Below are 16,326 nucleotides of genomic sequence, written 5' to 3'. Positions count from 1 at the left end.
CATCCACAGCCTCTGCACTGATTGCATAAAATATGTATGTACTCGAGCAATAAAATCATTGTTTAACTAGGGGGAAAAAAAAAGAAGAAGAGAAAGAAGTTAAGGTTGTTTTCAGGTAAAGTATGGGAGTATCCTGTCCAGTAGCACAAGATAAAGCAATCATAAAAGTTCCCAGATCAGGCTCCACAAACCTAGATTTCCCTAAGTCCATAATTAAGCAACTCATCTGATAATGCCAATAAGATTTTCCAAAGCCCACTGACATGAATTCCTCCTCATTTCTATCTGAAAGTTTCATAAGACCTGTGAAATGCTTAGAGATAAAGCACTGTTATTCCACATCACAGACATCAGAGCTGGTATCATAACCAAAGAGGCAAAACCAAGGTCTACAGGAGCAGAAAAAAAATCCTCCAGCTTCTGCTTTAGGGCAAGATAACCTGTAAGGAATATGGGTCATTTTGTACTTCCCTATAACAGAATCCATAGAAAGATAAATCCAAGAGGCATTAGAGTTAGGTAAAGAAGAATTAGTTCAGGGAGTCTCAGCCCATACCAGTTCCATTTAAGTGTGTTCAGGATCCCAATGATCCCTTAACCATTTCATTTTTTTTCTAAGATAATCCTCAGTTCCAAGACAGACACTCTCTAGAAGAAAGCAGAACTGTTGGACAATCACCCTGAAAAATACATTGTGACCTGTGACTGCACAAACTTCCTTAGAACAAGATTTACTCTAAGCCTCTCTGGCTTGAAATATATAACTTCCGTGTACATGGTAAAGTTTCTTTCCCTTTTTGAACATCCAGAAATTTAAGTTTGACTGAGGTCTGCAGACTAAATTGCTGAGGAAGAGACCTTAGATAACTAAATGGCATATCCAGTCCTCCACACAGCAAACATGGACAACAGGCATTGGCATGCTTCTAACCACCATCTTCCAGAACAGGGACATGTCCAGAGTTGAAGAACTAGAGTCCAAGTTTTTGCATTTGTCTTAAAGATACCAAAAGCACGCAGAACTACTAAAAATTTCAAAATGAATGAAAAGGCAGTGCCATAACAGATTGTTCTAAAACACTCATGAATTTTCCACAGAATTAGGGACTCAACAATAGTTAATCAGATGGCCTGGCTTATTCAAAACACCCCCTTTTTCCAAGCTACAGAAAATAGAGCAATTTCATAAGCAGCCAGTAAAATCATCTTAAAACTATTCCTGGTTCTACCTTCTGAAAGATGTTATCAGCCCGGACCTCACAGTGTATGAAACTGCGAAGAAGAGTTTAATGAACAGTGCTTGGCAGAAGGAAGAGAAAAGCAAGAGGAAGAGGGGAGACTGAGATGACGCCAGTTGCTACAGCAACAGTTAACAGTGCAGAAGTGAGTGGGTATATCTGCAGGTAAATAGGCAGGAAAAGAAACTGGGGCGAGTGTGCTATTAGGTAGGTTTCAAGGCCATGAAGCTAGAGAAATGTTAAAGAGGAAAGAAGCAAACTCTGGGAAAAATCCTAAGCAGATGAGAGTCTGAAAACAAAAATCGATTTGGTACCTTCTACTAAGATCTCTTACACAAAAACAAGAGAGGAAGGGAACATAAAGGAAAAGGGAGAGAAAGCCAGACTGCTGAGGGTGAGAATGATTACAGAAGACAGCCCGTTTCATACAGGAGTCACTCACTGAGAATGTCCAAAACCCCAAGTACCTCTACTTGGCAATAATAGAAATTTCCTAAAATAACAGCTTTCAATTTTTTTAGATAGTAAACTTTTGTAACAAGGACATTTTATACTGCATCCCAGTATACCCACACTTATTTAGCACAAATTCATTGAACAATAAATACTTACCACCTACCATATGCAATGCATTGACTTTTTATTCTATATTTTCTATGTAACAAACACTTGTGACACCTAAACTGATTTCATGACCCACTAGATTACTGAAAGAGCTTCCTATTTTTTGTCTCTTTGCTTCCATTCTTAAACCCATGCTTCAGTTTATCCTGAACAAAACAGCCAGAGGGATACTGAACCATATAGTCAGATCACATCATAACTTTACTAAATATCCTCCAGTGGCTCTCCCATTTCAACCACAGTAAAAATCAAATTCCTTACAATGCCAACAAGACCTTAGACAATCCCTCTCTATTCTCATCCATTATGTCTCTGACGCCACCTTCCAGAGTTACCTTGTTCTACTTTAGAAAAATATATATTTTATTGGTTTTTTTTTACAGAGAGGAAGGGAAAGAGATAGAAACATCGATGAGAGAGAAACATCCATTAGCCACCTCCTCCACACCCCCAACTAGGGATGTGCCCACAACCAAGGTACATGCCCTTGACAGGAATCAAACCTGGGACCCTTCAGTCCTCAGGCCGACGCTCTATCCACTGAGCCAAACTGGTTTCGGCTACCTTGTTCTACTTAAACCACACGATACCTCCCTACTATTCCTAGAACACATCAGGTATGCTCCTGCTTCAGGACCTTTGCACTTGCAGATCCTGCAGCCCAGGATGTTCTTCCCCAGATACGAGCATAGATCATTTACTTACCTCTGAATTTCTGATACCCTATGCAAAAATGCAACTTCCCCATACACCTGGTCTCGCTGGCCTGCTTTACTTTTCTCTACTACATGAATCACCATATTACATGTCACGTAATATATGTATTTTGTTTCTTCTTTGTCTTTTCCCACTGAACTATTAGCTTTTATAACATTTCCCTGTGGGTCCCAAGTGCTTAAACTAGGGGTGTCAAACTCAATCAGAGAAGGGGCCAAAATCTAAAATCCAGCCTAAATCGCGGACCGAATGGTTTACTGAATAGTCATAAACTGTCATTGCAGCGGAGTGCAGTGATGACAGCGCGGTGCGGGCCACATTGCAAGGCCTGGCGGGACGGATTTGGCCCGTGGGCCTTGTGTTTGACACATGTGGCTTAAACAGTGCCAGACACATAACAGGCATTCAGTAAATAGCTGTTAAATGCATGATCTAATGGATTATAGGCAGTAGTTTGAAAAACACTGACTTGGAACATTAAGAAAACAAAAACAAAACAGAATGACCCAGGTTTCATCAAGGTTCATATGGCTCCTGATACCTTGTCTGCCCACAAAACCTAATCTTGAGAGGTAAGCAACAGAGCGGCATAAAATCAGAAAAATAGCAGGAAGATTACTGAATCAATGTCCTCTTTCACAAGGCAAAGAACTATGGCCCAGAAAGCAAAATGATTTGCCAATGAACACCCAGATCTCCACTTCTTCATGTAACACTGAAGTACAATACATACTTCAAGTGAATTAAATTCATCTGCTTGCTAATTAGCAGTAAATAAAAAGGAAGAGAGTGGTAAATAGGATTATTAATTATATCATGTATACAATTTTTAGAATAAAAGTTCAAAAGGAAAATTAGTAATCAAATTTTAGGAAGTTACCATGGCTAGTGAGGCTCAGGGAATAGAAAATCAGCCCTGAAGGGTCACGGGTTTGATTCCAATAAGGATACGTACCTCTATTGTAGCTTTGATCTCCAGCCCTGGTCAGGGTAGGCAACTAATCCATGTCTCTCTCTCTCATACTGAAATTTCTTTCTCTTTGTCTCTCCCTCTCCCTTTTACTCTCTAAAAATCAATGGGAAAATATCCTTAGGCGAGGATTAACAAAAATAGTCAAAAGTCAAAGACCCTGGGTCTGAATAAACATAGAAAATTCAACAAGGACTACTGAATAACCAGCACCCATCTTGCAGCATAAGCAAAGTTATTAAATCACCTAAGTATCTGTTAAAAAGTGGCAGATTCGCCGAAACCAGTTTGGCACAGTGGATAGAGTGTCAGTCTGCGGACTGAAAAGTTCCAGGTTCGATTCCGGTCAGGGGCATGTACCTTGGTTGTGGGCATATCTCCTGTGGGAGGTGTGCAGGAGGCAGCTGATCGGTGATTCTCTCTTATTGATGTTTCTAACTAACTCTCTATCCCTCTCTCTTCCTCTCTGTAAAAAAATCAATAAAATATATTTTTTTAAAAAAAGTGGCAGATTCACATGTCCCACTATTCCAGATCAACAATTCCATCTCTGAGCCTGTGTCCTAGGAAGGAGCTCTTTAACAAGTTTCCCCAGGTGATTCTGATGCCCTCTAACATGTCAGAATCATCTGGCCAGTGTTGCTCAGTGGCTGAGAGTCAACCTATGAACCAAAAGGTTACAGTTTGATTCCTGGTCAGGGCACATGCCTAGGCTGCAGGCTCAATCCCCTGTGGGGGGCGTGCAAGCAGCAGCAGATGAATGATTCTCTCTTATCATTAATGTTTCCATCTCTCTCTCCCTCTCCATTCCTCTCTGACATCAATAAAAATATTTAAAAATCTTCTAAAAATACAACCAGTTTGTTAAAAAGTGTGAAAATCACTAGGTTAGGACACCAGAAGCCCTGCACGTTTCAGTGGACAAAGTTAATTGTAGAGCTCCACCTTGTGGTCTAGAAGTTAGAAAGCAACTTTTCCAGAATCTCTGCTTCCCCCATAGTTCTAATCGACAGGCTTTCAAAGCCCAAAGAACTCTTACAACCTCCTCTAAGGGTTTATTCCTTAGAGGCATTTTTGATCCATGCAATTACACTAAGAATTTATAGAAAGATAGTTGTGAAAATGTAGACTATTTTGGGATGAGCAAAACACTGTGTATTCATTTCAATATTTACTGAGTATCCATAACATTCTAAGCGCTATGCTAGGCACTAGAGATTGAAGATGAATAAAACATGATCCTGTCCTTAAAAATCCACAGAAAAACATTACAAGTAATAGTACAGATTAGGACAAGTGCTTCCTTTCTAAGAAGCAATTGTTGGGCACTGGGAAGGAAAGCAAGAACATACTCATATTCAAGATAACCAATGATGGCTGAGACATGCAACATGAATGCCACAGATCATAAATGCTTTACAGGGGCTGTAAATAGGGCAATCCCTTCCTGGAGAACAGGGGTGGGGAACATCTGGCTTACAAAATCATTTTGTCTGGCCCTGCCAAGGCATTAGGGGTGAGTTAATTAAATGTTTGATCAAATATAGTAGACTAACCTTTAAGTTGATGATTTTGCATGGTCCAAAAATGATGTTATAAATATCCAAATGCCCCTTGTTAGAAAAAAAGTTCCCTCACCCCTGCTCTAGAAGTAAGGGAAAGCTTCATTCATTCAACACATACTCTGTGCCAAATTGTGCTAGGTGCTAAGGATCCAGTGGGCAAAGGAAGCTTTATGAGCAGGGAGGTCTTAGCAAAGATGTTTTCCCTGGTGCCTTGTCGGATAACTAGGGCATGAATAGGCAAAGAGAAAAGGAGAAATTCTTCTGTGTGTTTGTATGTGGAAGAGGAATAAGAGGGAAGGGATGCTGGCACCAGAGAAGGGGCAGACTGCTTGTTCAAGGAGTTTTATTTTATCCTGTAAAGTAGGACATAATGCAGACATTCCAGAGCATCCCACATAAGAGGTTCTGGAGACATGGCCATGAACAAAGATAACGAGAAGCTACCAAAGCTCCTGAGTAGGGTAATGGCAAAAGTGATGTTTAAAGATCTGCGCTATATTCCAGAAGAAAGAGGAAAGTTAAGAAGCCAGGGCAGTAATTACCTTATGGAAAGAGTGATATGGGCCTAAAATGGGGCAGGGACTTTAAGAACTGAAAACAGTGGCCAGGCACTGACACAAAGCAAGGCCGGTTATGGGAGAAAGATGAAGGGACAGAAGAGTCAAATGGGACTCTGGGATTTCAGCCAGGTTGATTATACAATAAGAGTGATAAGATTAAAATAAATAAATAAAAGTTAAGAAAGGAATACACTTTTAGGAAGAAAAAAAATCTTATTACAGGTTTCAGTGAGTGAAACACTTGCCTAAGTGTTGTGTATGTACACACAGACAGTAAAAAGGAATGAGTAGAAAAGAGATATACTGTAGAAAGGAATGGCTAACCAGAAGACATATCCCTGATTAGAGCTAACCATTCTGACAACTACACACCAGTGACCCCTAGCGTTTCTCCTAAAGGTTTCTAAGTGTAAACTGCTGGTTCCTCCTGACTTCGCTCTTCTTCTCCCTCTTCTGCCCCCTTCAAGTTGCTCCCTAAAGAGCAGGTGATTTTGCTATAACTGGAATTGTATGGAAGAAGATAAATACCCACTCGAATATACAAGTGACCTTGGATGCTTCTAAAAAATGTACGCTAAGCCCTAGCTGGTTTGGCTCAGGGGATAGAGCATCAGCCTGCGAACTGAAGAGTCCCAGGTTCGATTCTGGTCAAGGCCACATGCCTGGACTGTGGGCTTGATCCCTGGTGGAGGGCTTGTACGAGGCCCCCAATCAATGATTCTCTCTCATCAGTGATGATTCTAGCTGAAACCGGTTTGGCACAGTGGATAGAGTGTCGGTCTGCGGACTGAAAGGTTCCAGGTTTGATTCCGGTCGGGAGCATATACCTTGATTGTGGGCACATCCCCTGTGGGGGGTGTGCAGGAGGCAGCTGGTCGATGATTCTCTCTCATCGACATTTTTGGCTCTCTATGCCTCTCCCTTCCTCTCTGTAAAAAACTAATAAAATATATTTTTAAAAAAATGATTCTATCTCTCTCTCCCTCCCCTCTCTGAAATCAATAAAAAAATATTTTTTTAAATGTACGCTAAGATATAATATAAAGTGCATTAATTCTAAGCATATAGTTTAATAAATTTTTACATAAATATACACTTACGAAACTACCACAGATATAGAATCAGAGAAGTTTCCCTTATGCCTTCCTAATACTCTACCCAGAGGTAACCACTATTCTGAGTTTCATAGCCTGTCTATCCTTAACAGCACACACGGAATCACATGCTCTTTTGTATCTAACTTCTTTCATTCAACGTTAGGCTATGAGAATCATCCATGTTAATGTAAGTTTCTATTCATTCTTTTTTATGTCTATGTCATAATCTGTTGTATGGTTCTACTGCAGTTTACCTATCCTTTTCTTCTCTGATGAACATTTGGGTTGTATACCTAAGAGTAGAGTAAGATTGCAGTCACGTGTAGCTTTAGTCAATATTGACAAACTAGTGACCTGGTGCACAAAATTTTTGCACATTAAAAGGGAATTAATTAGAGGAAATATTTTAATATTGCAATTTGCCCTTTCTCTGTAATAGAAGTATCAGAAATGAAAGAAAATTAGTAAATTGTATATGAAAACCTTCTTCCTATCAGAGTCTGGGGTGCACCACAAGGACCAGAGTCAAGTCTCCACCCACCCCATGTGCCTCAAAATTGTGCGAGATCCAGCCCTGGGCGGCCCCACCCCCATCAAGCCCCGCTGGGTGGGGGACATGGCCTCAGGTCACCTGGCCCAGCGCCAGGGTGGGGGGTGCAGCCTGAGGTCGCCTGTCAAGCCCCACCAGGCGGGAGGCATAGCCTGAGGTACCTGCCCTGGCCCAGCACCATGCAGCCTCAGGTCCCTGCTGATTGCTCATTAAGGCTTGTTATGGGAACTTGGCCTCTGCTGTGGGATCAGTCATCTTGTGTTACAGAATCCTTGCCTCTGCTGTGGGCACAGCCATCTTGACCATTATGGCGTGATGGGCAATTTGCATATTCCCTCTTTATTAGATAGGATATTTCCCCAAGTTATTGTACCAATTTACATTCATCTAAAATGCATGACAGTTTCAGTTGCTCTATTCCTTTGGCAACATTTGGTGCTTTCAGTCTCTAATTTTAACCATTCAGTTTGTATAGTAATAATTCATTGTAGTTTTAATTTGCACTTCTCTCATCCTATATAATAAAAGCCTAATATGCTAAGTGTCTGGTCATCCATTCAACCAATTAAAGTGTAATATGCTGCCAAGACCGGTTTGGCTCAATGGACAGAGCGTCGGCTTGGGGACTGAAAGGTCCCGGGTTCAATTCCGGTCAAGGGCATGTACCTTGGTTGCGGGCATATCCCCAGTAGGCGGTGTGCAAGAGGCAGCTGATCGATGACTCTCTCTCATCGATGTTTCTAACTCTCTATCTCTCTCCCTTCCTCTCTATACAAAATCAATAAAATATTTGGGGGGAAAAAAAAAGTGTAATATGCTAATGATGTGCTAAAGCTGCTCAACTGCTCATTATGATGTGCACTCACCACCAGGGGGCAGATGTTCCAACTGGTAGGTTAGCTTGCTGCTGGGGTCCGGTTGATCAGGACTGAGCGAGGTGGGGCTGGACATGCCCTGGACCCCTCCTGTGGTCCCTCCCCAGCTGGCCAACCTCCCACATCCCTCCCTGGCCCCAATTGTGCACCAGTGGGGTCCCTCAGTCTGGCCTGCACCCTCTCAAAATCCGGGACCCCTTGGGGATGTCAGAGAGCTGGTTTCAACCAGATCCCGCAGGCCAGGATAAGGAACTGTATGGATACGTGGGTACATGAATTCGTGCACTGGCCTCAAGTGAATAATGAAGCTGAGTTCCTTTCAAGTGCTTATTAGCTATTTGGATATCATCTTTTGTGAGGGGCCTATTCAACATTTCTACTCATTTAAAAATTTTAGTTTTGTGTATTTTACTTACTGATTTGTATTTCTTTATATATTATGGATATGAATTTTTGCTCAATACATATATTTTGAATATTCGCCCCCCCAGATTATGGTTTGTTCTTTAGCTCATCTTTTCATGTAATGATACCTTTGATGAACAGAAGTTCTTACTTTGAATGAAATCCAATTTATTAATTTTTTCCCCATTATTTTTTGGGGGGGATCTTGTTCACAAAAATTTAAGAAATCTTTGTCTAACCTAATGGCCTTGCATTCTGAGAGTAAGGTCATTCTTAAAATTTCAGCAAACACCAGAGCATGAGTGCGTTTTCCAGGCTTTCAAGTTACACCCAGTGCTCTATTTTACATAGAATAGTATGAGCAACCTTGAGTGCAATGTGGCAGAGATTGTCTGGCTTGTTCAGAAGGCAAGGAGTTACACTTAATTTGGTCTCTACAGAGGTAGGATTGACACAAATCCTGCAGGACAGACATTTAATTAAACTGAGACCTCCAAAGCCAGGCCACGTCCTAAGAGCAACTTCTTTCTGATAGTAGAAACTGACACTCAATGCCCATTTTCAGATGTGTCATTCATACATGTGAAAGCATCATCTCATTAGTTAAGTCTTTACAGGAATTCTTGGCTTGCCCTAGTTTTATTATTGAGTGGGAAAGAAACACTCTCCTTATTATTCTTGTCAAAGAAAGACACTGTTACTGTCACAGAACTAATAGTTCCTGACAAAAACTTTCAGGAACTACAGATATGAGAAGGGAGAGAGGTAGTCAGTGAGCGGACAGCTAAAACTGGCAATAAAAAGGGTGAGACAAGGAGAGCAACAGGGGGAAAACATCATTTTTCCTGAACACTTTAGATGTTAGAGGATCTCAGTTCTGAAAACTGTTCAGAGGCCACTGCAATAGCCCAAGCAAGATATAATTGGGACGTGGGCAGTGACAAAGAAGACAGTTATAAAAAGACATCAGCAAAAATAATTCAAATGAAGTAAGTGAAACCTTTCCAAACGTGCAATATATACTTGTACATGTGAAGTTTTCTCTCTTATCCAGTCACTAACACTCACAGTCTCCCCCACACACACACCTGTCACTAAAATTGCTAAAGCAGATCTTTGCCAGGCAAGTAATGTAAATGAGAAAAGCACACTTGGATTCAGACATCAAGAAGTGGTGAGACCCATAACACATCCTAAAGGTTTAAAGAGGAATTCATGACTTAGCTTCAGCAGACTGCTGTCACGTGAGAATAAAGATCCAATGGTAACACATCTTTTGACTTTTTTAAGAGATATTAAAAATCATGATTTTTCTGTGTAAATTTCCAAACATTATTACATCATGGTGGCCAAACAAAATATTTCTGTGGGTTGACTCTGGCCTACAGGACAATTAATTTACAATCTCTGTTCTAAAGCTTTGCAGCAAGATTAATAGCATGTGCGGGTTTCCAGGGTTAGAAGAGCAAGAAACCGGGAAAGCCAGCATGCAGACAGGGACTGGGCCAGGAGACAGTAAAAAAGAAATTTAACTTTTAGAGATACAAAGTCTAAAGGACTTAGAAGTGGACCAACTTCAGAGCTGAACTGGTCTGCATTAAAAAGCCTAAGAGGAATTCTTACAAAGTTCTATTGCAAGAAGGTACAGATTAAAAAAAAAAAAACTAGAATGTACAGGGACACTAATTGATTAAAAAAGGGTGGGAATATGATACACACACACACACATTATTTTACCTCTCTGTGACTTTCTTATCAATAAAATAGGAATAAATATATATTGTGACATATTTATGTATTTCAGTTCTCTATTATATAATTTGAAACTTTATTTTCTATTTTTTAAGAAATATGTATTTTTTTTACAGAGAGGAAGGTAGAGAGATAGAGAGTTAGGAATATCAATGAGAGAAATACATCGATCAGCTGCCTCCTGCACACTCCCTACTGGGGATGTGCCTGCAACAAAGGTACATGCCCTTGACTGGAATCGAACCCAGGACCTTTCAGTCCACAGACCAACGCTCTAGCCACTGAGCCAAACCAGTTTTGGCTATTTTCTATTTTTTTCATATCACTTCATTTTTTTTTTTTTAAACAATTTTTAGTGATTTCTTCCTCAGTACTTCAACTGTCCTTTCATTCTTTTATTTTTCTCTTTCATGGATGCCATGTTCTTTGGAAGCTTGTTTAGACTAAGTTAATGGCCATCCTCCATGTGAATAGTTCACTTTTTGAATGTTAAGAATATTATGTTGCCAAAACCGGTTTGGCTCAGTGGATAGAGCATCAGCCTGCGACTGAAAAGTCCCAGATTCGATTCCGGTCAAGGACAGGTACCTTGGTTGAGGGCACATCCCCAGTAGGGGGTGTGCAAGAGGTAGCTAATTGATGATTCTCTCTAATTAATGTTTCTAACTCTCTATCCCTCTCTCTTCCTCTCTGTAAAAAATCAATAATATATATATATATATATATATATATATATATATATATATATATATATATATTTTTTTTTTTTTTTTTAAGAGTATTATGTCACGAGGACGAGGGGGGGGGAGAGGAGATGGGGAGTGGGGGAGGGGCGAAGGGTAACCAGGATTTTAGATATGCTTAGGTGGGGCATGGCCAAAAAAAAGGTTGGGAACCACTGCCCTAAACTAAGAAGCTCTTCAGCCTTGCTGGGTTAGATCTGTACAATGAGGAAGTCAGACCAAATGATAACTAAATTTCCTTCTAGAGCTGGCATTTTTATTCTACCAGGAAACCCGCTAAATAGTTTATCTCAAAGCAATAGTAACAAAAACATAACCCTGCTCACACTTCTATCGTTTACCAAGCTAAGGTAGGGAAGTATAGCTTAGGCTTGGGGTAGGTCAGAGAAACCATTCCAGTATAGAATAATCCGTAGATTAAGCCGGGGCATGTGTGTGTGAGAGTGTGAGAGTGTGTGTGTGTGTGTGTGTGTGTGTAGGGAGCAGAACAGTGTTTGGTGCGAGGCCTCCTTATTAATCCTTGGTGATTACACTTGTTTCCAGGAGGCCCAGAATTTATTCACATGCTCAACCTTTTACAAGCTAGAAATCATTTATTAGCCTACTAAGGAACCACAATAAGCTCTAAATCTAGAATCTTTAGAACACCAGTGACTCTTATCCTCTTGGGGGTGTCAAGGTATCTATGAGACCTAGTAAATTCTCTTTCCTTGTCTTTGGGGGGGGGGGGGGAATGTTATGTGTACTCATTCAGATACACAAGCACACACATTTTACCATAATTTAGGTAAATTCCCTAAAATCTTTCCCTAGACATTTTTTTTCCCTCTTTACACTCTTCACCTGAGGATATGCTTGGAGGAAGAGAGGGATGGAGGGAGGAGAGAGAGGGAGATGGTTTCCTCCTATATATGCCAGGACCCAGGATCAAACCTGCAACCTAGGCATGTACCCTGACCAGGAACCGAACCTGATACCCTCTGGTGTACAGGATGATGCTCCAACCAGCAGAGCCATCAGGCCAGAGTGAACATCTTTCCCTAGACTTTAAGAATCTCTCAAATAGACCTATCAGGTTCAGCTTATCCTCCCAGGGGATTCAGAATTGCCCCAAGATCTGGATTGGACTTTTGAGGTAGCTTTGTTCACTAGGAGACAAAGCATGTACTGCAACTCAACATAATGAGTCCCGCATGGAAAATACAAAAGGCCCTTTCTTCTTTCCCCCACATCAACATCTACTGAGAGAATTCAAATGGAGAAGATCTGTAACTTAATCCCAAAATACCAGTGGATGAAGAACAGAACTCCAAGAACACAAGAGTATTTCATGCCCCTTTCCTGCTTCATACCCATAAAATCACACAGAATCTCAGAAGAGTTTAAAGAAACAGGTAAAAACATCCAAGTCCTCAGAGCACTGTGCGCCTCTGCTTATCAGAAAGGAATCTATCAAGATTGCCAATTCACCTTATTAGATGACTTTTCTCCCATATGGGCTTTGAAAACTATTGGTACCAAAGAAACCATATAACCTCACCCATTACCATTTAACAAGGTAATATCCCGCCCCCTCATATTCTAGCAACAGTTTAAGTGTTGGTGAGAGTCTAGAGAAACATGTGGTCTTATGCACAGTTGGTGGCCTTATAAACCAGTACAATCTTTGGTGGTGGTAGGACAATTTGAAAATTTCATGAAAAAAGTAGAAACACACCCCCTTTGATATAGCTACTCCCTACAGATATTTCTGCAAAAATAGGACAAGCAGATGTGCAAGCGGTGAAAAGCAGCACTGTCTATAACAAAAAGCCCTGATTGTTGGGTTTGTCATATAAATGGAATATCATGTAGACATTAAAAGAATGTACTAGGTCTGTAAGTGCTGATATATGTAAAACTTCAATATATATTATTAATGAGGGGAGTAGGAGTTGAGAATGGTGGGCATTATTACATGATTCCTTTAGTCTACAGTTTTTTAAGGACATACTACATGCCAGTATATGAAGTAAATTATATTCCAAAAAAGATACATAAGAAACAATTCGCCAAAACCAGTTTAGCTCAGTGGATAGAGCGTCAGCCTGTGGACTGAAAGGTCCCAGGTTCGATTCCGGTTAGGGGCATGTACCTTGGTTGCGGGCACGTCCCCAGTAGGGGTGTGCAAGAGGCAGCTGATCGATGATTCTCTCTCATTGATGTTTCTATCTCTCTCTTTTCCTCATGTAAAAAAAAAAAATCAATAAAATATATATTTTTTTTTTAAAAAGAAAGAAAAGAAAAGAAACAATTCACTGTGGTTCCCTTCGGAGAGTGACTTCAGACCAGGATGTACCAACATTGGAAACATGTAAGTAAACGAGATAAAAAAGCAAAAGCTCTCAGGCATTTGGGGAAAACTGGGCTGAAGACAGAAGGCAGGGCTGAAGGAGGCTCTCACTACTGCATCATTAATTGCCTAGAATTGATCTTCCCAGAGTGCAGACTCCTCCTCAGCAAGGGGTATGATTTCTCACACGGCAGTTCCTTGGGAACACGGCTCCCCTGGCTGCAGAGATATTAGTTCACGTTAGATGTCCAACTGAGACCAACTGCCAAGCAGGTTCTCTCAACCTTTGTTGGCTGTTCACATTACCTGAGGCTTGAAGTGGAGAAAGAGGCTCACCTCTGAGGTTTTCGAATATCCCAGAGTCCCACTCCTTCCTTTGAATTAGCTGTGGCCAACAACCGGGGCTCCACAGGGTTAAACATGACACTGTGAAAGGCTGATGGATAGTTTGCCAGGCAAAAAGGCTCTGTGAAGAAAGAAACTACTATCAGTCCATTTCAGGCACCTTTGGGCCCGGAGCAGGAAGGTCGTACACGACCCTTTAATAACCACACCAATGGGCCAGAACCCCAACTTGGTCACCCTTACTCACAAGGTTCCCGTAAGTCCTAGCACACACTTTCTGCACATAGAAAAAGCAATTCAAATGCATATAAACAAACTTTAAGCTATAATATTAAAAAATACATATAGTACCTATTCAGATTATGTAATACAACAGGAATGGTCACTGTAAATAGTAAGTAAGCTGCATTACAGTAAGTAAAACTGAATTCCACATAAGCTGAAAAAATTCACAACCAATTAACTAGTACCCGTGTTTCCCCGAAAATAAGACATCCTCCGAAAATAAGACCTAGCGCATGGAAAGATAAGACATCCCCTGAAAATAAGACCTAACTTTGGGAGAAAAAATTAATATAAGATACTGTATTATTTTTGGGGAAACAGGGTAGGATTATTATGCCCTAATTCAAATTTATGAGTTTTAAAAGTTAAAAGTTTTTCCTGGCTGGAGTGGCTCAGTTCATTGAGCATCGTCCCATGCACTGAAAGATCATTGGTATGATTCCCAGTCAGGGCACATGACCAGGTTGCAGGTTCGGTCCCCAGCCCCTGGGGTGCATGTGGAAGGCAACTGATCAGTCTCTCTGCCTCTATGTCTCTCTCTCTCTCTCTCTCTCTCTCTCTCTCTCTCTCTCAAAATCAGTAAGAACATTTTAAAAAAAGTTTTAAACTATAAAAAAATTTAATGAAGGCACTGTAAAACAATGAGAAAAATTAAGACAATAGTACAGTTTTCCTTCCTGATCAACTTCATCTGGAAATCATGTACCCTTCTGCATATATTAGCTGGCTCCAAGTGAGGAAGGAATTACTTGCTACCTAGGAAGATATACTCTTGTGGAAGTTGTTTAGAAGCAATAGGAAGCATTCCTGTCTGTAATTTCCATATGTGACACTTCACAGGGATGGGGGTTGGGGGTGGGACAATCAGTCATCTCAGCCAGCAGGTATCTCAGATAAAGATAAATTTTACCTACCAAGCTGCTGCTTGCAGCTACCTTACCTGCAAGCTTCAATAATGGGCATTTAACATTCCCAGCATATTAAATGCTCAGAATATAGAATAAAAACACCCAGATCCTGTCAGACAAGGCATGCAGGAAAGTAACTCTATGTGCACAGGTGTAATCATGACAAAGCTGCACCAAGAGTGGGGTAGGGATGGCACTGGAGCAAAGAGCCTTTGAAGACAGGCACAGTTAGAGAGAGAAATCTCTCAGCAGAAAATGAGCTGAAAAGATGCATCCCCGAAGAACTTTGGAGAACTTCAACATTCATGTCTTCATTTTATACTCCAGAGACTCAAAGGAAACATTTGGAGGAGGAACTCACCCAGATAACCCCCTGTAAACAGTGTATGTGACATTATTTGAAGTTCTTACACACAGTGAAGGTGAGGTTCTGTGGTTCTTTCAGCAAAATAACAAGCCCCTGAAATTAGGATTCAAGAAAGTGCCTAACACCCCCTTTTCCGTAAATAACAAAGAATGGGTACACGCCAGAGCCACACACAGAGCTGGCCCGTGCTTGCTAAGCTCCACAAGTGAAGCACCACATCTTCTGTTCTTTGGGGCCACTAAACACCAAGATACTGCCGTGTTTATTCTATGGGTACAAGCGTTTATGGTCGGAAAGAACTGGCAAGGGGCTTCACTTCTGACTACTTAGGGGTAAGGTGGAACCTCAGAAACACATCTATTCCCCTATGTGAGCGTTTCCTCTCCCTTTAAACCACTCCCGCCTGGGTTACTCGGGTCATAAACGGGATCTGTAGTGAACTCGATACTAAGCCCTTCAGCACAATCCAACAGCATTTTGCAAGTGAGCCTACCTCCGTGGGGAGACTCCCGGATGTCCCAGATGAGAACCCGGCCATCGTCTGAGGAGCTGGCAAAGATGTTGTCATTCACTGGGCTTACTGACAAGCCATATACTGCATCTTCATGAGCAAACACGTCCAAGGTCTCGCTGCTGAGAGACAAGAGAGCAGAGAGAAGCACACATATACACATACACACAAACAGCTAGACTCCCAAACCTCTATTCTAGTTCTTAGGGTAGGATTCCCTTTCATTTCCAGGAGAAAGTCAATTTAACTAAACCCAAAGAGTATCATATTTCCTTTAAAAGTAGGTAATCAAGCCCTACCTGGCTTGCTCTGTGGATAGAGCGTCAGCCTGCGGACTGAAGGGTCTCTAGATCAATTCTAGTCAAGAACTCCCATACTTAGGTTGCAAACTCAATCCCTAGTCTTGGCTGGGGCACCCGTGGAAGGCCACTGATTGATGTGTCTCTTCCATATCGATGATTCTCTCATCTCTCCCGCTCCCT

General features: G+C 41.2%; 1 protein-coding gene across 3 annotated transcripts in view; it reads right to left on the bottom strand.

The window, feature by feature from the left end:
• Nucleotides 1–16,326, bottom strand: part of DCAF5 (DDB1 and CUL4 associated factor 5) — a 102,664-nt gene that overhangs the window by 52,620 nt on the left and 33,718 nt on the right. For all 3 annotated transcript variants that reach the window (XM_036433170.2, XM_036433161.2, XM_036433154.2), the window contains 2 exons: nt 15,827–15,966; nt 13,765–13,894 (listed from right to left, as the gene is read on the bottom strand). In XM_036433170.2, coding sequence (XP_036289063.1) covers nt 13,765–13,894; nt 15,827–15,966 — 270 coding nt within the window. The remainder of the gene's footprint in view (nt 1–13,764; nt 13,895–15,826; nt 15,967–16,326) is intronic.

The sequence above is a fragment of the Pipistrellus kuhlii genome, unplaced genomic scaffold (genome assembly GCF_014108245.1).
Source record: "Pipistrellus kuhlii isolate mPipKuh1 unplaced genomic scaffold, mPipKuh1.p scaffold_m20_p_1, whole genome shotgun sequence".
NCBI classification, from domain to species: Eukaryota; Metazoa; Chordata; class Mammalia; order Chiroptera; family Vespertilionidae; genus Pipistrellus; species Pipistrellus kuhlii.
The sequence above is the reverse complement of the archived record's forward strand: the minus strand, read 5'-3'. Positions and strand labels throughout refer to the sequence as shown.